The following is a 27,603-nucleotide window of genomic DNA, read 5'->3' as shown; positions in this document are numbered from 1 at the left end:
GTGATCAAATATCCCGCAACATCCTGCATGCATTTATGAATTGTTGATCTCAGTGCCTGTGCTATTAGTGTACTGTTCAGAAAGCCCTTTCCTGTGTCAATAAATTCAAAACCATTATTTTATTTTTTCTCTCTCTTTCTTCTTTCTCTTTTGTTTTGAGACAGGGTTTCTCTGTGTGTAGCCCTGACTCTCTGTGCTTTGTAGACCAGGCTGGCCTTGAACTCACAGAGATCTACCTGCCTCTGTCTCCCCAATGCTGGGACTAAAGGCTCGTGCCACTGCTGCCTGGCTCCCTATTTACTCTTTCATCAGAATAAGCATATCTGGTCTTCTGTCAAGGTCTTTGGTCCATCTGGAGTTGAGTTTTTTGCATTGTGATAGATAAGAATCTATTTCATTCTGCACGCAGATATCAGGTTGATCAAGACTGTTGAAGATGCTATTTTTTTTCTTTCCAGTGTGTACTTTTGGCTGCTTTATTAAAAATCGATGTCCATAGGTGTGTGGAGTGTTTTCTGGATCTTCAATTCCATTCCATTGATAGACATATCTATTTTTAAACCAATATCGTGCTGTTTGTATTAAAATAGCTTTATGATACAACTTGAACTCTGGGATGGTGATTTGTCCAGCAGTTCTTTTATTATTCGGGATGGCCTTAGCTATTCTCAGTTTTTTGTTTGTTTTTCAACATGAAGTTGAAGATCTTTATGTCAATTTCTGGGATTGTGTTAGAATTTCGATGGGGATTGTGTGGAATATGTGGACTGCTTATAACAGGATGCCCATTTTCACAGTATTAATCCTTCCAATACACGAACTTCTATCCAGTGCTTTAAACATGTTGATTTCTGTATGTTTGTGTGTTGGTATGAGCTTGTAAGTGTGGACACCTTTGGAGGCCAGAAGAGGGTGTAGAATGTCAGGTCCTGTGTAGCTAGAGGGACTGGAGGCTGTGGGCTGCCCTGCATCTGCAAGAGCAGCAGGTGGTCTGAACTTAGGAGTCATCCTTCCTTCCAGCTTTTTTTTTATTTTTTAATGTCACCGTGCAGACCAGACTGATTTGGAACTTCCTGTTTAGCCCAGGCTAGTTTCAGCTTGTGGCAGTATGACAGTAGTTCTGCCTTACCTTCCCAATGCTGGGGTGACAGAGATATGCCAGCATTACATCTGGGCTTTCAAACTGTTACAACGATAATACATAAAAATCACACCCACAGAGATAGAGTTTTTATCTGATTTTTCTTAAAGGCTTTACTTAATTTTTGATTATGTATATATGTAGTGGTAGTGAGCGGTGGGTGCCCAGAGCCTCTGGAACTAGAGTTACAGGTAGTTATGAGCTGCCTGACAGGGTGCTGGGAACCAAACTAAGATCCTCTGGAAGAGCTGCGCACACTTTTAACCATCGAGCTGTTTATGTAACCCTCTGTTGTTGTGGAATATTATTTTAAGATATTATTTACATTTATTTTTGCTGTGGAACATTTGTCTTAATGATGCAAAGATATGTTGCATTCTTTTATGTTGGTTGCTTTTGTTTAACTCTGTGAAACTATGATGCTTTGCCTGACTAAAGTGTCTTATTGTTTAATAAAGATCTTGAACAGCCAGTAGGTAGGCAGGAGCAAGTACAGGCGGGGCTGGAAGGCAGAGAGAATAAATCTGGGAAGAATAAATCAAGGAATACAAGAACAAGGAAAGGAGGACGCTAGTGGCCAGCCACCCACACACAGCCAGTCATGGAGTGAGAGTAAAAGTCAGAAAGGGACAAGCCCAGAGGCAAAGGTAGATGGGATAATTTAAGAAAAATTGGCTAGAAACAAGCCAAGCTAAGGCCGGGCATTTATGAATAATAATAAGCCTCTGTGTGATTTATTTGGGAGCTGGGTGGTACCCTGCCCCCAAAGAGTAAGGAACAAAAGAGCCGGGGAGGGGGAGAAGGATAATAACCAACTATACCTTGATGTTTGTCTTTTGAGACAGTTCCATGTAGCCAAGGCTGGCCTTAATTTCATGAAGTAGTCTAGGATGTCCTTGAACTTCTGATCCATTTGCCTCTACCCCTCAAGTTCTGGGATTATAGGTGTGTGCCACCACCGCCCCAGCTGACACCTGCAGTTTTTAATGCAGTGTTGGAATCAACCATGGAGCACACTGAAGGGAGTGCACTTAGGATGTCGTCGGCTTGTGTGGCTTGTCAAAGTGAGCCATCTCGTTGACCTCTGTATTTACTTTTATCTGTTTATTACTTGAAAATATGGCATTGACATCAGGATGCTTTACAAAAGCAATTAATCCTTTGTTTTTGTGTTGCACAATTTGGGTTCATCTGATTGCTCTCTCCTGATTAATTTTCAGCAGAGGTGCTTGCCACAAGTCATGTGCCGTGCTCCCTTAGGCATGTTAATGCCTGTGCTGGCATACTGGGTGCTGTGCAGCTTGAATATTCTGTAAAGGGTCTCTGTAGTAGGAGGCCGCTTGTTTGTTCCCGGCTATCCTGACTCAAAATAATCACACAGAAACCATATTATTTGCAATACTGTTCAATAGCTTAAACATATTGCTAGCTTACTCTTATATCTTAAATTATTGAAAAAATAATTTTTATTATTTTATATTTCACCAATGAGGCTTGTGGCCTACTGGCAAGGTTCTGGCTGGCGGTTTGCATCTTTCTCTGGTGGCTTCATGGAGTCTCGCTGACTCTGCCTGCTCTCTCTCTATATATCTCTTCCAGCCTGGCTATGTTCTGTTAAGTCATTGGCTGAAAGTAGCTTCTTTATTCATTAGCCAATAAAAGCAACACATAGACAGAAGGACTTCCCACATCAGTTCTGTGTCTAGATGGCTTCGTTGTGAAGGTGTTTTGTCAGCATGCCTACAGAACCAGCTCCAGATCTCAGAGCTCTGGTGTGAGCTGTGGCACAAAGAAAGGAGTCCTGATGGAACTGTTGCAGAGACCAGAGCAGTGACGATGTGGGAAGCGCAGGCTGCATTATTGAGAGACAAGTAGTTATGAAACATGGGAATCACACAGAGTCCTGGGGTGCTCCCAGGGTGCCAGATTTTCCTAATTTTAGGAGGGACTACAAATCCATATTTTTATATAGAATCTCCTGCTTGGTGGTAAACAATTAAAGACATTTTGGGTTACTCATCCATGTGTTCTGTTCTAAAAGAATGCTATAATATTTGATATAAAGTTAATCTTGAAAATGAGATTAGTTTTACTTAGGAATTTGCAAGATTAAAGACTTGGTGGTGTGGAAGAAATGTGTGGGAGGGTGTGAGTTAGTCATCTGTGGGGAATAGCAACTACACATTCTTGGCTCAAATAGAGCCTACAAACCAGTTTGACTGTAAGGATGGGAAAATGATTTGAGAAAAATATTAGAAGCATACATCTAATAATGGCACTGCTGGTTTATGAGGAAACGTGCAGTACCATGTCGTGTCGTCTTGGGAAATAAAAATGTGCGTATCCTTTGTAGGAGGCCCCTGCAGTGGAGCCCCAGCGCTCTCTCTGTTTTGTTGGGGCCAGGGACGAGACTCACGTCTCAGTACATGGTCGTGCTCTGCCTCTGCCCTGCAACACAAGTAGAGCTCTGTGTTGAGATGCAGCTCATGGAGCACAGTAATCTGTTAGAGTTACTCTTTTTTCTTGGCTTGATTTTACTAATACATTCTTTGCTTTCCACCAGCTTCGTGCTCTGTATTCAATGTACCTTAGGAAAACAAAGAGTTTGAATAAATTACTCTATCATCTGTTCAGACTTATGCCAGAGAATCCTACTTATGGAGAGACAGCTATTGAGGTATCAAATAAGGACCCCAAAACATTCTTCACTGAGGAACTTCAGCTGAGTATTAGAGGTCAGTGGTCTACATGTATCTTTCTTAGAGCCTTGATAAGACCAAGTTGTACTAAAGTTCCTGGAGCTATGGATGATAATACCAAATGGAAATCTTACCTATGCGTGTACTGAAATGCAGGATTTTCCAAATTTATCCAATAGGACAGATTGCTGGATCCTATGGATGAGGTTGTAAAGAATTTCATTTGTTTTTGAAGTTTAGTATTCTGTATGAGGTTTATTTGTTTTTGGTTTTGTTGTTTTTGAAGACAGGGTTTCACTGTGGCTTTAGATAGCCTGGAATTCTATAGGCCAGGATGGCCGTGAATTCATCTGTCTACTTCTGGGATTAAAGGCATGTACCACCATGCCCAGCTATATTTAATTAATGGAATAAAAATAAGTTAGAAGTTTGTGTTCTTTACTTGGAAACTTGGGTTTTAGTTAAGGACATAGACATGTAGTACACCTGGCTCTATTGTCATAATTATAAATTTATCTATGAAGAACTGCTAAGGGGCTGGAGAGATGGCTCAGAGGTTAAGAGCATTGCCTGTTCTTCCAAAGGTCCTGAGTTCAGTTCCCAGCAACCACATGGTGGCTCACAACCATCTGTAATGGGGTCTGGTGCCCTCTTCTGGCCTGCAGGCATACAGACAGACAGAATATTGTATACATAATAAATAAATATTTAAAAAAAGAACTGCTAAAACTCCTTTATCTGATGGTATACCACATGATGGGAAGATTGGGTGTTCCTTCTTCTTCTTCTTTTTTTTTTTTTTAACTTTCTAGGCTTATTTTTATTTAATCTGTATGAGTGTTTTGCCTGCATGCATCTGTACCATGTTTCTGTCTACAAAGGCCAGAAGAGGGGGTCTGTTTCCTAGAACTGGAATTACAGACAGTTGTGAGCTGCCATCTACCTGCTGGGAATCTAGTTCCTCTGCAGAACAACAAATGCTCTTAACCATTAAGCTGTCTGTTCATATCCTGGGATCCTCAGTTGTTTGTTTTTGTTTTTAAAGACAGTTTCTCAGTCTAACAGCCTTGACTGTCCTGGAACTCACTTTGTAGACCAGGTTGGCCTTGAACTCCTAGATCAGCCTACCTCTGCCTCCTGAGTGCTAAGATGAAAGGTATGTGCCACCACTGCCCAGCTGCAACTTACTTTTATAGAGTAACTAAAAAAGGAAAAGAAAAAAACCCAACAACCTTAACTAATTCTTTTTAAAAAATGCTTGTCCCATTTCATTTGTGGTCTTTCGTGTGAAACATAGGATGTTATTTCTAGACCTTTCTGTGTCCGTGGGGTTTTCACTCTTAAGTCTTGTCACTGATGTGATTCCTTTGGAGTGTGTGGGAGGATATTAACAGTCTCTGAGTTGGGGTCTTTCTCTGTGGAGTGATGGTGGTGGCTTGCTAAGGACTATATGGTTAGTCTGCTCTTCTAGGTGAGAAGTACATATCACTAACTGGAATTTGTTTTTCCTCAGGAACAGCAACTCTCCCGTACCACATCCCACACCTGGCGTGCTCAGTCTACCATATGACTCTAAAAGACCTGCCTGCCATGGTTAGGCTCTGGTGGAATAGCAGTGAAAAGCGGGTTTTCAATATTGTAGATAGATTCACAAGCAAGTATGTCAGTAGTGTTCTTTCTTTTCAAGAAATATCTTCTGTACAAACAAGTACACAGCTATTCAATGGCATGACGGTTAGTATTGTCTTAACTTTTTCCAGAAAACAAATAATTTTGATATCTTTGATTGCTTATGTCATCACAAGTTGTAACCTTTGATTCAGAATTTATAGAAATTATCTACCTTATTTTCTAATTCTTTTGTTTCAAGAAATGTTGACAGAGGTTTCTGTCCTGCCCTGTCTTGCATCTGTTTAGTTCCAAAGAAACACACAAAGGAATACATTAATTATAAACTGGTTGGCCTGTTAGTTCAGGCTTCTTATTAACTAATTCTTTTTTAAAAAATATTTTATTTATTTATTATGTATACAATATTCTGTCTGTGTGTATGCCTGCAGGCCAGAAGAGGGCACCAGACCTCATTACAGATGGTTGTGAACCACCATGTGGTTGCTGGGAATTGAACTCAGGACCTTTGGAAGAGTAGGCAATGCTCTTAACATCTGAGCCATCTCTCCAGCCCCCTTATTGACTAATTCTTACATCTTTTTTTTTAAACATTTATTTATTTGTTATGTATACAATATTCTGTCTGTGTGCGTGTCTGCAGACCAGAAGAGGGCACCAGACCTCATTACAGATGGTTGTGAGCCACCATGTGGTTGCTGGGTATTGAACTCAGGACCTTTGGAAGAGCAGGCGATACTCTTAACCATTGAGCCATTTCTCCAGCCCTAATTCTTACATCTTGCATTAACCCATTATTCTTGTCTGTATTAGCTTGTGTGGCTTGGTATCTTTCATCAGCAAGGCATTCTTATCTACATCCTCTATTTCTGGGTGACTACTGCAGACTCACCTTTCCTCTTCTCAGAATTCTCCTGTTCCTGTTGCCCCACCTCTGCTTCCTGCCTGGCTACTGGCCAATCAGTGCTTTATTAAAAATAATACAAGTGACGGGATGAAAGCCCATTTTCCCACAGCACTTCCCACCCCCTTTTAAAACAAGAACTCTGAGTCTAATCTCCCTTGTTTAGCTTTCTTCCTACCATTATCCATAACAACTTGTATCCAGTACTCTAAACAGAAAAATATCCATAGTCTATTTTTGCGGAATGTGGGCATAGTTTTCTAGAATACTTCCTGCTGATTAGGGGCACTGATAGTCTTATGGGGACCTAAAGAAAAATTTAGAATTATGATTAAGTCCTGACTGGAGTTTCCTGTGAGGCTTGATCATCTCAGGCAGCAGTCTTTGAACTGTTCTGGATGTAGAACTCAGACATCTGGGCCATCTGCTCCTATCAGATTTCTCAGGGGGTCTTCCTTGATCAAACCTGATTTTTCTTAACCCAGAATGAATCCACAGCCTCTCATTTCCCGTGGAAACAAAAGTTAAAACCTCTATTCCAAAGTAAAATATTTTTGACTTAAATTTTGAAGTCAAGGCATTTTCAAAATACCTATCTTGGATTAACCCAGCAGTATTTATAATCAAATGTTTTTTAGCAGCTATTGCTCCTTCCTCAGCCATCAAACAATTCAAAGACAACACAATATACACAGTATCCAGATTCTCTGTGTATTTTCCATCTGTATGTGCCTTTAGTTTAAACTCTATTTCTTTTATTTTTAATTTTTTTTTTTTTGAGACTAGGTTTCTATGTAACTTTGGCTATTCTGGCACTCACTGTGTAGATCGGGTTGTCCTTGAACTCACAGAGATTCACCTGCCTCCCAAGTGTTGGGATTAAAGGTGTTTGCCATCACACCTTGAACTCACAGAGATCTGCCTACCTCTGCCTCCCGTGTCATCACAAATTATAATCTTTGATTCAGAATTTATAGAAATTATCTACCTTATTTTCTGATTCCTTTTGTGTCAAGACAGTAGGCATCCAGCTGACACTTAACACTGTGGGTGCCTTTTGACTGTTGACCAATGCTTTGTTGTGTTAAAATCTACGACACTTAGGTACCTTTTATCAGCAATTGTAAGACAAACTATAAATATCATAAAGAGACACTAAAACATGTAAAATCTTTTTTTTTTTTTTGAGACAGGGTCTCACTTGTAGCCTCGGCTCAGCAGAATGTAGATGAGTCTATATCACAGACATCTATCTGCCTCTGCCTTCAGAGTGCTGGGATTAAAGGCAAGAACCGTCACACTCTGCCACATGCCAGGCCCTTAAACCTACTTTTTAAATGCCTGGTATCAGATAAATCATGTGTTTATGTCTTTTATTCTCCTAGGTAGTCTTCAGCTGTTAGTTGATGTATCAAAGTGTTTTGATTTTTGAATAACGGGAAGCTATTTGGCAAAGAAGAAACACTTTTCTTGCATTGTAGGTTAAAGCACGAGCTACTACTCGAGAAGTGATGGCTACATACACCATCGAAGACATCGTCATCGAACTCATCATCCAGCTGCCCTCCAACTATCCGTTGGGTTCGATAACAGTGGAAAGTGGGAAAAGAATTGGGGTGGCTGTGCAGCAGTGGCGCAACTGGATGCTGCAGTTAAGCACTTACCTCACACACCAGGTACACTTCTGCTTACGCTTGCCTTTCAGATCAGAGACCATCTTTGAGGAGCAGCTGAACACAAAGTATAATCTCTGCTTAATGTGGAAATTAAAAGTTCCTGGTTAAACACAAATACATTTTGTTGTTGTTGTTTCCATTTTGGTTTTTCGAGACAGGGTTTCTTTGCAGCGTTGGAGCCTGTCCTGGAACTCGACCTGCAGACCAGGCTGGCCTCAAACTCCCAGAGCTCCTCCTGCCTCTGCCTCCCAAGATCTGGGATTAAAGGTGTGTGCCACCACCGCCTGGCACAAATACATTCTTAAGTAAAAACTGTCTTTATTGTGAAAAATAACTTTTTTTCTTAAAAATTCAGAGATTATTTAGGAAAGTTAGGACATAATATAACCAACCAGATTATCTTCTTTCATAATTATTTTCAGCTTTGAAATATATGGGGTTGAATAAAGTAACCTTTGGAGGCTTCCCATGTGTGGTCACTCTCCTTCCTCTTCACTGACAGAATGGAAGCATTATGGAAGGCTTGGCACTGTGGAAGAACAATGTGGACAAGCGTTTCGAGGGTGTTGAAGACTGTATGATCTGCTTCTCAGTCATTCATGGTTTCAACTACTCTCTCCCCAAAAAAGCCTGCAGAACATGCAAGAAAAAGTTCCACTCAGCTTGCTTGGTAAGGCAAAGAGAAACTTCTCCTATTTCTTGTGCTGTGTATTGTGTGGTCTTTATTTGGAAGACTGTGAGTAGAGCAGGTAAGATGGCTCAGCAGGAAGGAAAGGCAGCTGGAGAGAACCAAGCTGACCAGAGTTGTTCTCTGATGTCACGCCCTAGTCACTGCACATCCTGTCTGCCTGAAGGAGGAGACATTAAGAAGTGAATCTTCAAAGTCTGTAAAAGATTACGTATAATTTACTGAGGTGGAACATGAAACTCCTTAATGAGTGGGTGTTCTCATAGACCTCTTAGCATTCAGTGAATTGACGGTCTCGTGAGCTCTAGACCAAGTCAGGAGGTTCCAGACTCGACTCTGATCCTCATCGTCAGAGCCTTTTATCCTTTGTAAACATACTGAAGCGCAGTGTTTGAGCCATTTCTTCAGAGCTCTTCCTTCTAGCTTAGTTTTATGCATGAGCCTAAGTATATGGGCCAAGGGTCATAGTGTAGCCTCCAGAAAGTTATGTTCATTCTTAGTATGTTCCCGTTTTCATTTTACTTTTACAGCTTACCATGTAAAAAAGCTTTAAAAATTTATCCTAATATTAAAATTCTTTTTTTTTTCAGTACAAATGGTTTACATCTAGCAACAAATCTACTTGTCCACTCTGTCGTGAGACCTTTTTCTGAGGTTTTTTAAACTGTAAGTTGTCCCTGCAATAGGTGAAGCCAGAGGCCCTGGATTTGGCTCCATCTTGAAGTACTGACTTGAAGAAGCCAGTGAGCATGACACAATTGCCATCTCTGCTCATATGACCTAAAATCAGGCTCACTTCTTTCGAGATTGCTTTGTAAATCTTTTGAAACCTTTTTCTTTTACAAGAGAACATTACATATTTGAGAGAAAATATTTATATTAATGGTTTAGTCTCTTTGTATATTTAAAAATAAATATATCTCTTCTCAAAAATACCTAAATTATAGAACTGAAATTTGTGAAAGCATTAGCTATATTATAACTTATAAATCATCAAGTTTGTTGGTCTGTGTTGTAGAACAGTCCAAGTGTAAAGGAATTGAGAGCTGTTTTACATCCATAGATAAAACTTAAGATTTGTTTGTTAGTGATGATGGAGAAAATTAAAATTTACTCTGACTTTCATACTTATTTTAATGATAAAGTGACACTAAGCTATTTACATCCATATCCAGAGCTGTTTGAAGAATGCTCTGAAATCTCACATGGAAGAATGAATTGAACTCTAAGGGGCTCTGTCAAGAATTATGAAATTTATAAATTATATCCATGACATTGACCTTTTGTTTGTGAAAGAATTATTTCCGTATGTTAATGAGATTTGAATTGTAAATTTGTGAGTGGAGTTGTTAGTTTAGTAAGTCTCCAGAGAGTAGGAATTTGAGGTAAGCAGCATTTGATTATTTGTGAAGTAAAATGGTAGCTGAATATCAAGAAAGGAACAGATAAATATGCTTTCTAAAGCATGGCATCTGCAAAAACCAGTATTTCAAAATACTGAAGGAGTCTTTAAATTTTGTATCAAATTTCGCTCTCCTTACTGGCCATCATTACACCAAATCAGGAATTTGGGGACTAATTATTTAAAACCATAAGGAAGGAATTAGTACTAAATAAAATTAAGTCTTTAGTTTTTTTGTTTTGTTTTGAGACAGGAGTTCACTATGTAGCTCTGGGCAGGCCTGGAACTCAGAGATCTGCCTGCCTCTGCCTCCCAAACTCTGGGATTAAAGGTGAGTGCCGCCAAGCCTGATGAAATGAAGTCTTAGTGGATTGAAGTGTGTAAACAAGTAAAAACTGCCTTGGCTACAGCACCATTGCCTTTAACACCTGCATCCAAAGTATGAGGTATAGAAGTTCAGATCTTAGACTAATTTTATCACAGTCTTCCATTTCGTATCCAGCAGTTATGACACGTAAAAGGTCAGTTCATCTCTGCAAATGTTTAATTAGAAGGGTGCAACTCGTGTCAAATAAAATCACTGCTTACCATCAATTGGTCAACATGACTGTTATCGAAATAGTATGAATTTGGTCAGGATTGCAGTCCAGAGTGAGAACTATGGGCTACCAGATGAAGCATTGGGTTGTCTGTCTCCTGATTTTTTTCTGTATAGTATTTATCATCTTACAGTCTTGAGGTTCGGAGACAGAGTGAAGTGTAGATATCAAAATCTACTACCTCTTCTTAACCCTTCAAACATTCTCTTACCTTTCTACGTCTGCCTCCGACACAAGAATCTCAAGGATTCTGTAACAGCCCTGTGAAAATCATTCTTTTTAAGGTGGCTTTACAATAAAATTTTCTTTATAACCCTTCCAGTATTGGTTCTTCTTGACTTCTGACCCAAAGTTCAAGTAGAAGAGAGACAGGGCAGCAGGTTAGGCGGGAGGAACTCTTCATACTCGGTACTCTGAATACATCCTGTACGATCTGTGTGGAGAGCTGTCAGCTCAGCACTGCCCCTACACTAAAGGAAGCTTCCCAGAAGCAAGACTGAAACCCAGGTTTCCGCACTCAGGTTTCACTCCTTTAGCTGTGATGACACTCACAGACAGGACACCAGCCTTGAAAGTTTTAGCATGACAAGATCTTAAAATTGCCTAAGTATCAAAGCCCCACTACAAATTTATTTAAACCCCAAACTAAATAGCAATTTTTATAATTTATTTTTAATTGTTATTTTTCTCATGTATATACATTTCTGTGGTTTAAATGTTAACACATGGCAAATTTTTATAGTGTGAATAATTGTTATTTGATTATTATCTTATTAAATTCTTTCAAATTACAAAATAGTTCAAATATACAGAAAATAGTAATTAATATAAATCCTTGTACTCTTCCCATACTATTTTGCCATATTTGATTCTTCTTTTTAAAGAAATAAAATGTTTCTCTTGTATTCTCTAACCTGTTCTTCTTCCTTCCTCAGAGACAGTTTACTGTTCTGAAGTTTGTACACTTCCTTCCTGTTGGAGGGTTCATACTTTCTGCTATGCTTGTAGCCATATATGATTTGTAGCATTTTTTTTTTTTTTTTTTGCTTTAAGCTTCAGGTCCTTTCCTGCTGTGTCGTCTTCTGCAGCATGCTTCTTCACCTGACAGCTATTTAGCATCACACCTGCCAGTCCTCCCAGGAGCTATTTTGGCAATTTCTGCTTCTTTGAGCCAATGCTGTAGGATGTGCTCTTTATCGTCTTTCTCAGCAAATGTGGTAGGTGCTCTGGAGGCGTGAGCTACAGTGAACTCCAGGTGGCAGGAAGTGCGAGCCATTGGTTTATGTGGTGTCACATTGCTCTTTATCTTGGCTACATGTTGGCCCGTCTCACAGGACAGTAAGGGTTCTGGTTTGTACTTGTCACTCACGCTTAGTCTTAATGAAATTGTCCGGCTTCTAGTTGGAGAATGCGAGCTAGCAAGCATTGTATAACTGTGCTACATCTCCCATCATCTTCATTATGATTCATATTTTCCTAACTATGGAGAGACCTACTTTCATTCATTCTTGCTTGCTGGTCATTATTTTACAAACATATTCACAATTTATATTTCTAATAGGTTACTTGTATTTTTAAGCTGGTCACATAATGCTTTACTATCTAGTCAAGCTTGTCTTCAACATGGTATTAATTTTACATTTATTTACATTTTATTAAAATTTTCCCACTTAATTAAATTATCATTTCTTTCCATTTTGATTCAGCTAAATTTTTTGTCTTAACGTTTTTTACTAGTTAGGGTCCCTAGAGGAACACAACACAGAAATGAATGTGTATATTAGAATGGCTTACAGACTGTGGTCCAACAATGGCTGTCTACCAACGGTAGGCCCTAATGCTAGTGAAGGAATGGACTTGCCAGCAAGAGCAAGCAGGCAAAGAATAAAAGCTTCCTTCCTCCGTGTCCTTTATATAGGCTGCCAGCAGAAGGCGTGGACCAGATTAAAGGCAGATTTTCTCATCTCAAAAGATCCAGATTTAAAGTGGTTTAGTTAAGAGAGGCCCCTCCCAGATGTGCCCATCCACTGTGGTGTTAGCTCCAGTCGGCAACAGTCATCACAGCACCGAAAGTTTGGTTACTCACAAGCGGCTCTTTTGCCCTCACCAAATTTTACCTTATGGGTCTTATAACCCAACTGGTTTTTTTTTAATTTTCTGCTCCAAATTAGAGATAAAAAGAAATGTTATGTATCTGTGATGGAATCTTTCAGTGTCTGTATAAATTTGTCTTTCCGTTTTCCAGATATCCCTTATAAAAGGTCTTATTAAGGGTGCTCATCTGTCTTTGGTAGCTTTGACTTATTTACTGTGAACTTTTAGAATAAGGGCTCCTTTGACTAACACCAAGGCATCCTGTAATTTGTGCCTTTGACACCCAGATTGTAGGTTATTTGGGATAAGAGACAACTTAGTTTCACTGAATTAGCACATGAAGTATGCTATGGCATTTTTGTGTGTTACTACACTATCCCATTTCATTCCTTCTCAACATCAGCTTCTCTCCATAGCAGTCTGGTGAACATAATTATTGCACGGCAACAGAAGAGTTCCTGTCCTCTAACACCGCGGGCATTTGGTATGCGTCAGGCTGGGCCCACACTGCTGTCCCCGCCCCCACAGGGTTTGGGACACAGACAAACGGATGAAGACATGCCAGTGTTGATACTAACTGCTGTGCTATGGTGATGTGCGCTGCTCTTGTGAAACTGTAGCTCAGAGTTTGCTGGCACGGTCAAGGAGCATCCGTTTAGCAGCTTGCTAAAGCTAACAGGTTTTCACCTAATTGTCCACTCCCCAAATGTGGCACATTGGCAGCAAGACCACAGGTTGGGAACAAGTGTTCCTTAATACCTGAGAGGTCTCACCAACAACCTGCACCTCCTACCTACTCTTCAAAGTCCAGGCTGCCATGTGGTCCAGCAAATCCAGTGGTGTTTGAGGCTGTAAGGAAAGGCAGGGACTCCATACAGGGCCTCTGGCGGCCCCTATGGTAAACTGCAGTTGTAGGCCTTTTGGATTCTGGAGTAAGACCCTGCTAATATCACAACTGCTCTTGCTTTAAGTGATAGCCCTTGGTCGATACTGTATCTTATGAATAGAGAATATTTATCACCACATTATCCTGGCCCTAGTTACTCTATCATGAACTGGGGATTATTACTATCATTTTTATTATTTGAAAATTTCATGCATGTATACAGTGTATACTAATCATAATCACCCCTCACCCTCATCTCCCAACGTCATGCCTACTTTTTAAATTATATATACAGGACTGGACAATGCTACATAAAGAGTGAACGTCCCTTTATTCCTGTAGTTTACCCCAAGCCTTTGTCATGCACACACATCGATACACTGCTTCGGAAGGGTTCTCAGAACAGTATATACAGGATGAAATTCATCTGCAGCTTCCTCTTTGCACTCCGTTGTAGCCAGCTGCCATCTGGTTCAGGTCTACACAGTGACTCGTTTCATGGCTGTATGTTCAGTGGAATGGATAGCTGAGATTTATTTTAACCAGTGTCCTTTCTGATGGACTTTTAGGGTGGTTATATTACTTTGCTATTATAGCTAATGCTAAATCAAACGTTCTTTCATATATAAATATAACATAAAATATAAATTATAAATAGAATATACACATTTGCTTGCAAGCATACAGAAATACCCACATACTTGAGTCCCTGAAAACAAAATGCTCGAGCTTAACTGTTTCTGTTTTTCAGCTTTGTTTTCTTTGCGTGTTTTGCATTATGTATGTAATACCACATGTGTGCCTGGTACCCTGAAGATCAGAAAAGGCCAGGAGCCCTTGAAACTGGAGTTATGGGTGGCTGTGAGCCACCATGTGGGTGCTGAAAATTGGACCCCAATCCTCTGCACTTGCAGCCAGTGCTCTTAACCTCTTAGCCATTTATCCAGCTCTCACCTTTTCTTTCTTTGCCCCTCCTGAGACAGGATTTCTCTGTGTAACAGTCCTGACTGTCCTGGAACTCGCTCTGTAGACCAAGCTGGCCTTGAACTCAGGTCCATCAGCCCCTGCCTCTCCTCAGTCTTCGGATTAAAGGTATGTGTCATGACCACCCTGACTCCATCTTTTTCTTTATGACACATTTCTGATAAACTTTCTTGGCCAGGGAATGACGTCCGTCTCGAACCAGCTGAGTGCATTCCGTTTCAGGCAGTTCTTGGGCATCTGGTGGTTCTCAGGACACTAGGACTTGCTGAACCTGAGGACTGACAGGATTTCTTGGCCTGCTTGCCTGCAAAGTGCTGTGGTCCCTTGCAGACCTTTTGTCTTCAGTGTTTTAAAAATTTCTTCTAAAATGAAAAAACAATAAAACCAAAAGGTAAAATTCAGTCTAATCATTTGGTGATATGCATGACTCCTGATTAATTTAATTAGATGATAAGCATTAAATTCCTCTGATTAAACAATGTATACCAAATAATGTTTGTTAATTCAAGCTTGGACTTCAGAGAAGTGGGACACATATTAAGATGTTCTGAGGATTCTGATTAGGGCCAGTGTGTAGTGGTGGCCTACTTCAGACTACACAAGATCATTAGTTAACCTTGTTAGAGCAACTGGTCACATTTTTAGCTGGTTGGTGCCAATCTCTGCCATATATCCTTTCTGGAAAGGTCAATGAGAATATGAACAAGCTGAATCCTGACATTGCCCAGAGAATGTAAACAAGTTTACTTCTTTTGGAAATAAAACCTAGGGCTGGAAAGATGGCTCTGTGGTTAAGAGCACTTACGGCTCTTTCAGAAGACCTGGGTTCAAGTCTCAGCACTCACATGATAGTTCACAACCATGTATAACTATAGTTCCAAAGGATCCAATCCTTTCTTCTGGTGTTCTAAGAAAAATTGAACTAAGAAAAGACTGAACTAAGAAAATAGTTCCAAATAACCCCTTCACATACAATAAATGGGTTATGTGTTTATCATTTGGACCAAGGATCCATAGACCCCCCCCCCCAAACATTACAGGCCATTGCCAAAGCTAGTTCACCCTACAGTCTTGAGGGTTCAGACCATATTGCTGAAGCCTAACTGGTACTCGACTGGAAACTTCATCTTCACCAGCTAGTGTTTAGTGTCTGGAAGAGCTACACTCTGCTGGGGTAAAGTCTCATCCAGCTGTGAGCCTGTGACCGACAACACTGACCTGCCTGCAAGGGCTCCCACGGAGCACATGTGGGAGTAACCCTCCTTTTCTGTTACTGCCCCATGAGAAGGAGCCCACACTGGGGGCCAAGTGATATCTGAATATTAGTTTATGACTGAGGGAAAACTGCCTGTCTTAAGAAGACAATAGTTGTTTTTCGAGACAGGATTTCTCTATAGCTTAGAAGCCTGTCCTGGAACTTGTTCTGTAGACCAGACTAGCCTCACAGAGATGTCCTGGGACTCATTGTATAGACCAGGCTGGCCTCACAGAGATCACCTGCCTCTGCCTCCAGAGTGCTGTTTTTAACACAAACATTTATCCTCTTAAAGTCTTTCAACGTCAACTTCTGGCTAGCTAAGCTGTTGTTAGTGATTAAATTGCTCAACAGCTCAGGCTACTTTATAAATTTTAGTTTTCTACACTGAACTGTCGTCAGAAAAGTAGACAGTAACACGAAGCTGTTTCTTATTACCTGGATTGTTTTCTTTTATGGTAACTAAGTAGAACAGCCCTCTGGGGGAGAGGAGTTCTGAAGCCAGCGGGAAGAATCTGTCCATGACTTCCCGGCCATTTCTGCCACCAGCCCAAGCTGCTTCTATTCCGTGACTTCCTACCTGTCACCAATCAGAGAGACTTGATTCAAGTTTGAGATTACAATCCTTTTGACATTAAACATCACCAAACAAGTGCATTCCAAATGAGTGTACCTTGGCTTCTGAATGTTACTCTGCCAAACTCCTGAAATCCTCATGCTACAAGAGAGCATGTGATTATCCAACAACTAAAACAGCACGCTGGGTGTGCTGGGCACACTGCAGTCTCCATGCTTAGGAACCCGAGCGAGAAGATGGCAATTTCAAGGCCGACCTGAGCTACATGGTGACACCCTGCCTCAAAAACCCAAGGGACAGGATTGCATGCGGCTCCGGGCTCAGTCAGGACCAGAAGTATATTTATTATGAAGAAACCATTGAAAATTTAGTTCAGTGCTGACAACTTTTTTCCTATTTCTTGCTGTGGCCTTTACCCATATTTGATTTTTAATTTTATATATAATCATGTTCTCTGTTTTTAGTCACTTAATATGGCATAGGTTTCCCAATTTAAAATAATTCCTTCATAATCATACACATAAATTTTACAAAGCAAAAAAATCCTGCTTATAAGGGCAGGTTTTCCAAGCTTGTTTGTCTGCCCCTCCACTACCTTCAACAATTCTGTTTTTAACTATGTTTTAGAGTGCAGGACTGTTCCACATTCTTTCCTGTGTCTTTTAGTGCATGTGATGTTATGTTAGCATGTGTGTGTGCATGTGTGTGTGCGTGTGAAGGTCAGACAATCCTTGCCTTCCACCTTGTCGGAGATGAGGCTCTCTCCTGCTTACCGCTGCATGGACCAGGCCAGCACCTCGTGAGCTTCCCATCAATGTGCACTCCCACAAAGCTCTGACATGGGCTCAGAGGACATCAACCTGGGCCCTGACGATTTCACAAGCATCTCATCCGGTACCTATCTCCACAGCCCTGTCATTCAAAACATCTCAAGGACCTCTCATTTCCTCTGGTATAGTTCTAATTCGTTGTTTATGGCGGTACAGTACCTTACTGAAGGAATATTTTATTTAGGTAGTCTTTGACATTTGCTGTGTCCATTAATTTTCTTTGAATCTTAATTCTGATTATCCTCAGACCCATTAATTCAACTTTAGCACCAGATTTTTCCTTTTGGAGCCCTCTGCTTTTCTTCTGGGCCCGCTCCTGTTCTGGACGCCCATCTCTGTTTACTCCAGTGCTTTGTGGGAACTGGCTGTTGAGCAGGTGTCATGGTTTGGACCAGTCCCCATCTGGTCTCTCTAGTTCTGCTCCAGAATGTAGTAGGGCTTCCTGTGGTAAGATTCCAGGCTAGTAAGCCCCGTTTATCTGCTTATAATGAAGGAGATGACTCCTCAGGAACTTCTGACACCATCCCAACCCTGAGGCCAAAGAAGAGAGGATTCCACTTCAAAAGGAGCAGGCAGGTGTTCCCTTCTGTTTGCTTGCTGCCCGGGTGTCCACTCTTGGTTCCTCAGAGGCCACAGGTATAACCCCTGTATAGCACTTTAGTTCACGTTTCTGAATGTGGCAGTGAGTCTAGCCACAGAGCTCTTAACTGTGTGTCTTCTGGATATCATCTCTAAGTCGTTTATTATCAACCTCTCTGATTTCATTTACTTTGTCTTTATACTTTATGGCCTGAAATCATTGTTTTCAGACTAATTTTTTTTTAATTTAAAAAAAAAAATCAGTGTGTGTTTGTGTGTACTCATGGTAATCGGAGAACCTTTGGGAGTCAGTTTTCTCCTACCATGTGGGTTCTGGGTTAGAACTCTGATCTTGGTGCCAAGCACCCTTGACTTGCTGCGCCACCTTGCTGGACCTGTGCTTCGCCCGATCTAATCATTCAGCTCTGGGAATTAAGACACCAGATGTACTGGGATTGCAGAAGTGCCTAGGGCATTGCTATGTCTCAGCAGATGTACAGGTCAGGAGATACACTTAGCTTACTGCTCCAGCTGGGAATACACTGGGACTCTGGTGGGTCATCATATTCTCTGAATTGTTTCTTCACTGAGACCATTACCATGAATTAACCATCCTTCTGCACACACAGGCTCATGTTGACATTACTTAAATAGATTATAAATGTAATAAACCTTTGTCCATTTTAGTTTTTATCCTGCTATGGACTGATTTGTGGTTTTGTGGAGAGTCTCACTGTACACAGCCCGTGCCGACCTGGAACTCAGAAGTCTGCCTCCTGAGGCAGGCACCACCACACCCAGCTATTGAGTGATTTTAAAATTAGATCTTCAGGGCTGAAACATTTTTAACAACTGTATTTACTGATTCGTTGTGTGTCTGTGTGTGGGTGTACATATGGACAGAGCTGTCTTCTGCTCACTGCCCCCTCTGGGCTGGACTGAATCATTGTTATCACAAGGTCCATTTCCATAGCTTTTTCTTAAGCATCCAATTCATATAAGAAATGTAATCCCCTATTGATGTGCTGACGGCATTTGGAGGTGGGTTGAGTAAGGGGGTCATGAGGGATTAATTAGTCCATGTTGAAAAGGAGAAGAGAGCCACATGTTTAGGAATGTTTCCTCGTTCTCAGCGTATGATGTCTCTGTCATAACACAGCAGAAAGGCCTTGGCCACAGCCACACACCCCGAGACTGGTCTCCTCAGTCTCCAGACTCTGAGAAATACATGTATTAATTAAACAACCTGTGGTACTTGATTACAGGAGCAGTGAACAGAATATACGAGACTGTAGTGCTGTTCCCTCTGACTGTGACTTACTTCCTGGGCCTCAGTTCATGTGAGCACAGTCAGAGCAATTGCAATGGAAGTGGGCATAGTATTTACCAGCTTTGCCAGAGAATCACCAAAGAATACATCAGGCAGAGTTAAGGAGAAGCCGGTGCTCATCTGTTATTGAACTATGTGCCTTCACCTTCTGGGGGAATGGTGATCTGGCTTAACTCCTTACTATGGAGATTCTTAAATACATACTTCTATTCTTTCCCTATGAAAGATCAGGATTGGTCCCACACTTTTCATTTCTGATAATGCCAAGGGATGAAACCCAAGACTCTGAGAAGGACATTATTGGGGAATTTATAGTTGATTAGAAGTATTTTTAAAATTTGCATTAAACTTCGTTATTTATGGTAATGGATCAGTTTCAACATCATGGCCTGACCTGGGTGAGAATTCTGACTAGATGGGTCACATTCTGTCCTTCCGTCAGTATTCCTCTCCTTCTGGGTTACAGTGACGGGTCTGAGAACTTCTGTAGTCAGAGGAGTGTTGTTAGCAGCAGAGACCGAAGTCAGCCCAAGTTCACCTTGTCTCACACAGAGCAGCTGGAGACTGACCACATTCTGCTGTGGCCCTTACCTCTTCAGGCGGAGTCACTACATAGGGGGGGTTAAACACCAGCAGATCAACTTTCCCCTTTAATCTGGGCAGCAAGCCTTGGACCTGAAGACAGCAACAATACAGTTGAAGCTGGATTCTGGTTTAAATAATAAGTCTTTAAAAATACTCTCTCCTGTTTTCAGTGGGGGACAGTACTTACAGACAGAAATGTTCTCATGCAGGTGCAGTTTATATGAACTTAAGCTAAATGGGTGAAGCGGAGAGTGAGCAGATACCACATACGGGTTCTATCAACAGTGCGTATGTGCGTATTCTGGGTTCATGAGGGTGCCGCGAGCCCCGATTCTGTGAAACACATTCCCTGTGGATCCACAAAGAACTTCACAACATCTCTGCTACTTTACACAATGATCTCTTGTAACTAAGAAATGGTTTAATCCCAGCACTTGGGAGGCAGTCGCAGGCAGATCTCTGTGAGTTCAAGGTCAGCCTGGTCTACAAGACCTCTTTCCAGGACAGGCTCCATAGCTACAGAGAAACCTGGTCTCAAAAAAAACAAAAAAAACCAAAACAAAAAAATGCACTCGAGCACGTGTGTGTGTAGGTCAGAGGACAACCTTGGTATCTTCCCTAAGGAACTTTCTACCTTCTTTTTGAGACTGGCCTGGAAGTTCACTGCTGTTCTAGGGTGGTTGGCTGGACAGATTCCAGGAATCCACCAGTCTCCGCTTCCCATTTAGCACCAGTAGGGTGTACAGACAACACGCAACCATGCCTGGCTTTTTATATTCTGTCCTGGGATCTCACTTAGGTCCTTGTAAGGCAGACATGGTACCAACTAAGGTGGCTCCCCATGTCCCAAGGGAAATGTTTTATAAGATAACATAGAATGTATCTGAACGACACAAAACACCAAGGATGGACTGTTTTTGCTTCTTCACTTACTTGTAAATATTTTGACTGACAGATTTGGACATTAGAGCAGGGAGCACTGAACAAAATGGTCAGAGACTGCAAACAGCCAGCATTTGACACTTTTTTATGGCTCAGTTGTCCATGGAACAAGAAGAAAAAAGAAAAACCCCCACAATTTTGTGTTTGTGTGATTCAAAGCTACCTCATTTCCAGTCACACCATCTAAGCATTGGACATACACTGGACTGATTATGAACACTAAACATATATTACAAAGTGATATCTGAGACTTTCTTGATCCAGATTTCTATAGTCAATCCAGTTTTAATTATCCTAATAAGTCCGGTAACTTGAAACTCAAAGGTAACTCCTAAGACCTCTTTTTGAGGTTGTGCTTGCAAAAGTAATTCTTTTTTCCTCTTTATAGGGGGAAACAATAGCCTATTCTTTGAAGTAATTTGGATACAATTTTGTTGCAAACCAAAAGATGATTCATCTGCTCCTCCAACAGTCCAAGAATGAGAGAATAACTCAGTGTGTGTGTGTATGTGTGCGCGCGCACGCACACACACACCACTTTGTTTTCGATTCCATAAAGAAATTAAACTTCTTAAAAGAACTCTAAAATATAAGTTTCCAGGAATGCTGGCTCACGAAACTGGAGGTTTGCTTTGTAACTCCCAGAGGCTCCTGAAGCACTACCCAGCTCTCCAGGAGTAACTGCAGGCTGGATAGTACATAAACAAAAAGGACAAAAATCTTAAAACAGAAACTAGCAGGATATATGATCACACTGTGAACCTGAGTTTGCGTTTACATTTATTAAATAAAATCAACCTTGGGTCAGGAAGCAGAGCTAGCAACTAATTGACATAAAGTAATCATAGAGAGTCAGAGAATATCTGGAAGATGGATAGAGAGACACACAGGACGTAGTAGGGAGGGTCAGAGAGTATCTGGAAGATGGATAGAGAGACACACAGGACGTAGTAGGGAGGGTCAGAGAGTATCTGGAAGATGGATAGAGACACAAAGGACGTAGTAGGGAGGGTCACAGAGTATCTGGAAGATGGATAGAGAGACACACAGGATGTAGTAGGGAGGGCCACAGAGTATCTGGAAGATGGATAGAGAGACACACAGGACGTAGTAGGGAGGGTCAGAGAGTATCTGGAAGATGGATAGAGAGACACACAGGACGTAGTAGGGAGGGTCAGAGAGTATCTGGAAGATGGATAGAGAGACACACAGGACGTAGTAGGGAGGGTCACAGAGTATCTGGAAGATGGATAGAGAGACACACAGGATGTAGTAGGGAGGGCCACAGAGTATCTGGAAGATGGATAGAGACACAAAGGACGTAGTAGGGAGGGTCAGAGAGTATCTGGAAGACGGATAAAGAGATGCACAGGACTTTGAGTGTGGCAGAGCAGGACAGCCTTTTTCTGAGACACAAAGAATCTCTAGTTGGTCAGCTAGTTGCTCCTCAACCTCTCTGAGCTAGCAGGTTTTCACCTCAGCCTCTGACTCCCAAGTCTTATTGATAAAAAGAACACTGGAGATTTAGTTAAAACTACACTTGGTGGCAGGGGCAGGAGGCTCCAAACTGGCAACTATCGGAGAAGTGAGCCAGGAACTGCGGAGTGGCAATTATTGGCTGAAACAGCAGTAGATTCAGGCACAGCTGCTGAACTGGAGCTAAAACAAGGGACTCTTGAAATTAAAATGTATTTAAATAAAACCAAGGACTAGTACAGGCATCTGCAGGCCCAGTCAGTTTCCAGCTTTCACATCTCCAAGAATTGAAGAATAAATGAAAGAGGCCCTAGCAAGTGTTAAATGCATGCAGCAAAACACGCAGACTTTATTTCCTGTAGAGACACCTTTTGGAGGACCCTTAGGTTAAATGCGAGTCTAAACTGTCTGATTTTCTTACACAAAGCACATGAGCAGGGAGAATGGATGTTCTGCCAATAGATAACAGTTCAACAGGGCAACATGAAGCCAGAGAAAGGAAGAGGGGAACTACCAGGTACTTCACGTGGCAGATGGCTGAGCAGCCCTTAGTATCACGCAACTCAGAATGACAGACACCCACGGAGTTTGTAAAAGGTAGAGTGTGTTTGGTGTGCACTAACAATGTAAGAAAATACACAGATGCATTTTAAAGACTGTATTCTAAAACTAAAAATGAATAATAATAATTCTACCGTTTGGATTTTGAGAAAGAGGTCACACTGTGTAGCCCAGGCTAGCCTTAAACTTGAAATTCATCTTACACTCTTGACTACTGGGGATTCCAGGAGTGAGCCACTATGGCCAGCTCGTTGCTACTTTTTAAAATGTAATCTTGTACTCAAAAAAGAGTATATGATCATCTTTGGCTATACAGTTAAGTTTGAGCTAGCCTGGGCTACATGAGACCCTGTCTCATAAAAACAAAAAAAGTTAATTACTAAAGTTTATTTGCACCAAAACCTTTCAACCTTCAATTAACCGAGAAGAAATTGATTACTACTGAACAGAGATTAAAGCTCACCAAGTCTGTAATTATTGGCTGAAGGTGGACTCTGTTACAGTGTGCTGTCTCCAGGGTACATGCGGCTGCCTGGGGGTTGATATCAGTGCACCTACAGACAGGAGAAGAAAATCAGGGTCGTGTACAGAAGCAAATCTGGTAGCTACTTTAGGAATTTTTGTTAATTCTAAGTGGCACAGAAAAAATCAGGATGTTTTCATAATGGCAAAGAAAAAGAGAACAAAGGCTTGTTACACTGATGACAAGCACTGCTACAGAATTAAGTGTGGCTTAAGCACCCAGCAAAACCGAACTCCAAAGAAACGACTGCTAGGAACTACAGCTACACAAAATACACGAGAGATTACAGAGCACACGAAACACACCGGCTCCGTGTCTGGCAAATCTTCTACTAACTGTTTCCTGGGGTTTGTATTCGCAAGTGCTCTGCGAAGAAACAACTCTCCAGGTGTTTTCTAACAGTCAAATGACCTCCCTGAAAACGATCCCAGTAGACAGAACTTGAAATTATGTGGCTCCTAAAATCACACAGCAGGAAGGAGTGAACATGAAATTATAACTGGGGTGGGCACAATTTGTGACTTGAGGCCTTACTGAAACACCACCAGAGACATTTTGTCTACTTAAAATATTTCACCCAAGCTGCCACAGTCACAGTAACCCAGGAGGTGGGATGAATGTTGTATACTCACATGTACAAGGCCTGAGGACCTATCATGGAGGCCAGGAACGCAGACACCACACCAGACCCTGCTCCGACTTCAAGGCATATTTCCACTCTAACAACAAAACCAGAATACTTAGTTCATTCCCACAAGCCTACTCTTCATGGAAGATGACTCTCATGCAATATAATGTACTTCTCCAGCATCATCATTCGCTTGCAAATATATGGGAAAATAAGGGAAATTTACAATTTCTGGCAATCACTTGCATATTGTTGCATAGCTACACCTGGTAATAGTTTAGGTGTGTAACAGACTGTCAGTTACCTCGAAGTACTTAAATACACCAAGCAGCATGTCCTAGGAACGAAAAGTCCTCTACCTACCTAGATAGATGTAGAACAGACATTCTCTACTAACCTGGCAAATACCTCACAGCATGGCCTCTTAGCTTCCTCAATTTAAAAGTCTCCATATTATCTTCCAGTGAAATTATTCCCTCGATGAGTGTACATGTTTCAAAAGCGCCACTTAATTTTTACAATGCCTAATGACATTCACGAGAATTCCTTGCGCTTAACTTTTCAAACAATAGTCAAGAGGCAGTTACAGGATTTTTAGCTTTAGAACCAGCCATATATCTGAGAAGCTGTTAGTCACTCTAAAGTTTGTGAATCTTTCCAGGTGGTTACTTCTTGGAAAAAACCATTACAGTCTCATAATTAGAATTTCAGGTCTTTGTAACAAGGTCAGCCCCATTTACAGCATAGTCTGCAATGCAATTTGTAATTGTAAATCTTTCTGGGCTATTCTGAGCATATGAGTTCTGAGCCAGTGTTCCATAAGATGGTCCAGTAACTAGAAATTCTCCACTGTCTATGATGAAAGGCTGATTTCAAAAGCATTTTATAGACAAAAAATTATGACAAAGCTTAAGAGGGGTAAGCATGTTGGTTATTTCGTTCTGGCGATCCCCAGTTCAAAAATCTTGCCCATTAAGTTAATGACCCGAATTCTTTCAGCAAAATGTTTTATTAGACTTATTTTGTGTGTGATGTGTGGGCAAGCAGTCCTCAGCACTGCAAATGAACGTCCAAGAACAACCTGTAGGAGCATTTGTCTCCTCCTGCCATATGGGTTCTGAGGACTGACCCTGAGTCCACAGGCTTGGCAGCAAGCGCATTTACTAGCTTAACCATCTTACCCGCTCTTGACTCAAATTCTCTTAACCGAAAAATTAACATGGAGCCTTTACAACTGTTGTCATTAAAAGTTATTACCATACTCAACGAATCAGGCTAGTGAAGATCCTGCAGTAAGCGGATGCATGGTAACTATTATATCTTCCCTAATGGTTCTAACTACATTTCTAACACTGCGCTCAGTAGTAACATATGGCTAATGGCTGTTCCTTGAGAGAGCTGAGTGGGTTTAACATTTCACCATTCGTGTCCTTCCGTTGCCAGAGGATGCTATTTATGCACTAAGTAGCAGGTGAACCCTGCGAGAGTTTTACACTAAGGAACTTCATATTGGAAAGCAGCAATGTTTCGGGAACACCTTGTTTCTGGCCGTGACACTACGACTGCACTCAGGGGCACTTGCGATCTTCAGATAATAGCCGAAAGGCAAGCAAGGCAGGGTGACCAACCATAGGGTTTTGCAGAGCACAAACCCCGGCACGCCGGAAGCTGTTCTTTCACCCCGCTCTGCTGTCAATCACCAGGCAGTGGGCCGACCCACCACTTCCGGAGGAGGCAAGACTTCCGGCTACCGTCCCTGGGACACCCCAATTTCCCGCTGCGGCGCGCACCCTCCTCGCACCCTGCTAGCTCGGCCGCCGCCGCCTCGAGTGCGTCCAGCAGCAGGAACGTGTCCTCCGAAGGCTCGTACACGTCGCTGAAGGCTCCGCGACCCACGTGCCCATACAGCGGCGTGGGCAGGCTCGGCGTCGCCATCTTTCTCTTCGCGTCTTGCCGGCCTGCGTTTAGAGTGCGCATGCGTCAGGCTGCGCATGCGCCTTGGTCTGACACGGGGTGGGAGGGAGTCTGGGGCGAAGTGCTTGTGTTTTACGCGCAGTCGAACAGGATGCTGGGCTGTCTTGGAACTGATAAATAGTTATATATTTTGCACCCCCTAACATCAGTTTTCATATTTTGGACATTTTGTGTGTACTTTTTCAACTATCCTAATGTTGAGCATCTGTTACTTTTTCCTAAGGCGACTGTTGCTTTAATGATATTTGGAAATGTTTTTCCATTTTTAAATTGTAAGGATTTGCAAAAATAGTGATTACTAAATTTTACTGTTTTTAAACAGCTGAACGGTACATTTTGATTATGATTATGATTACTTTTATTTGCTTCATTTTGTTGTGCAGTCTCACTAGCTCCTGCTGACCTGGAACTCCGTGATCCTCCTGCCGGTCTCCCGAGTGCTGGGACTAAAGGCTTGTGACACTTTGCCCAGATTAGACTGTGATTTTTTAAAATTTATTTCTTATTTGATTATTTCATACATGTATAAAATTTATTTTGGCCATTTTCATTAAAATAGTTTGGAAGGCTGCTTTGAAAATAAAAACAAAAGCTGTAGTTGGAGGGCTGGAGAAGTCAGTGGGTGTACTGCACTTGCAGAAGGCCCAAGTTTGTTTTCCTACACCGCAGTTCTGTGCCGGTGGTGCACGACTGCCTCTCACTCCAGTTCCAGAGGATGTCTGCACTTCCTGCCTCTATGGCAGTGGCGCAGAACTGCTGTGTTTATACATTCATGCAGGCAGAACACTCATGCATGAAATAATAATGAATCTTTAAAACAATGGTGGGGCCTGGAGAGGCAGTTCCGCAGTTCAGAGTGTGAGGTGCTTGCTCTTCCAGAGGATCGGAGTCTGGTTCCCAGTACCCTCATCAGGTGGCTCACAACCACTTGTAACTCCAGCTCCCGGACATCCAGTATCTTCTGTCCTCTGCCAGTACCTGCGCACACATGCACATCAACACATAGATAGACATTAATAAAAACATTGAATATTTTGAATTATATTTATTGATATTTTAATGTACTTATTACAGAAATTGCCATCCTAATATTGAGTCGATTGTCACTTGCATTGACTGGTTTTCTGTCTACTCGACACAAGCTAGAGTCATCAGAGAGGAAGGAGCCTCCCTTGAGGAAATGCATCCAGGACATCCAGCTGTAAGGCATTTTATCAGTTAGTGATTGATGGGGGAGGGTGGTGCCATCCCTGGGCTGGTAGTTCTGGGATCTACAGGAAAGCAGGCTGAGCAAGTCCTGGGAAGGAAGGAAGGAAGCTGCTCCCCTCCATGTCCCCTTCATCAGGTCCTGCCTCCAGCCTCCTGCCCTTTTTGAGTTTCTGCCCTGGCTTCCTTTAATGAAGAGCAATGTGGAAGTGGAAGGGAAATAAACCCTTTCCTCCCCAGCTTGCTTTTTGATCTATTATTCACAGCAATAGAAACCCGAACTAACACATCACTCATAAGTTTTTTCAAGTATGGTGGTGTAATTTTCTTTTAAGACTATTAGGACTGAAATGCCAGTAACCCAGCTCTGATTTCTTCTGGATTATGCAGTTCTAGTAGGTACACATTGGACGTTCTCTGGAACATTTGCTAGAA

At 41.6% G+C, this 27,603-nt stretch overlaps 2 protein-coding genes across 4 annotated transcripts in view; one reads left to right on the top strand and one right to left on the bottom strand.

Moving 5' to 3' along the window:
- Ltn1 (listerin E3 ubiquitin protein ligase 1) overlaps window positions 1–11,056 on the top strand; it is a 61,394-nt gene extending 50,338 nt beyond the window's left edge. Inside the window, exons 26-30 of the mRNA XM_075959272.1 lie at window positions 3,705–3,876; window positions 5,354–5,574; window positions 7,855–8,049; window positions 8,552–8,719; window positions 9,328–11,056. Coding sequence (XP_075815387.1) covers window positions 3,705–3,876; window positions 5,354–5,574; window positions 7,855–8,049; window positions 8,552–8,719; window positions 9,328–9,390 — 819 coding nt within the window. The 3' untranslated portion in view covers window positions 9,391–11,056. The remainder of the gene's footprint in view (window positions 1–3,704; window positions 3,877–5,353; window positions 5,575–7,854; window positions 8,050–8,551; window positions 8,720–9,327) is intronic.
- Window positions 11,057–14,032: 2,976 nt separating this feature from the next.
- Hemk2 (HemK methyltransferase 2, ETF1 glutamine and histone H4 lysine) lies at window positions 14,033–25,954 on the bottom strand. 3 transcript variants are annotated; one of them, XM_075959278.1, is made up of 6 exons: window positions 25,790–25,954; window positions 23,993–24,079; window positions 23,301–23,391; window positions 19,865–19,948; window positions 16,396–16,537; window positions 14,033–15,064 (listed from the first exon to the last, which is right to left on the bottom strand). In XM_075959278.1, the coding sequence occupies exons 1-6, from the start codon at window positions 25,921–25,923 to the stop codon at window positions 14,958–14,960; spliced, it is 645 nt and encodes a 214-aa protein (XP_075815393.1). In that variant the 5' UTR covers window positions 25,924–25,954; the 3' UTR covers window positions 14,033–14,957. The 3 variants fall into 3 exon arrangements, with proteins under 3 accessions (XP_075815393.1, XP_075815399.1, XP_075815403.1); XM_075959284.1 differs by lacking the exon at window positions 19,865–19,948 and having other exon boundaries at window positions 14,823–15,064; XM_075959288.1 differs by lacking the exon at window positions 16,396–16,537 and having other exon boundaries at window positions 14,912–15,064.
- Window positions 25,955–27,603: the final 1,649 nt, after the last annotated feature.

The sequence above is a fragment of the Microtus pennsylvanicus genome, chromosome 1, assembly GCF_037038515.1.
Source record: "Microtus pennsylvanicus isolate mMicPen1 chromosome 1, mMicPen1.hap1, whole genome shotgun sequence".
NCBI classification, from domain to species: Eukaryota; Metazoa; Chordata; class Mammalia; order Rodentia; family Cricetidae; genus Microtus; species Microtus pennsylvanicus.
Note: the sequence above shows the minus strand (reverse complement) of the source record. Positions and strands in the feature narration are given on the sequence as shown.

Bases quoted from the DNA above. Each gene is read 5' to 3' on its own strand.
- Hemk2 (XM_075959278.1), bottom strand. From the start codon at position 25,923: ATGGCGACGCCGAGCCTGCCCACGCCGCTGTATGGGCACGTGGGTCGC. The intron at 24,080-25,789 runs GTGCGAGGAGGG...TTTTGTTGTTAG, and splicing joins GCGGCGGCCGAGCTAGCAGG to AGTGGAAATATGCCTTGAAG. The intron at 15,065-16,395 runs GTAATAAGAAAC...TTTTCATTTTAG, and splicing joins CATAAAAGAAAACAATCCAG to AAGAAATTTTTAAAACACTG.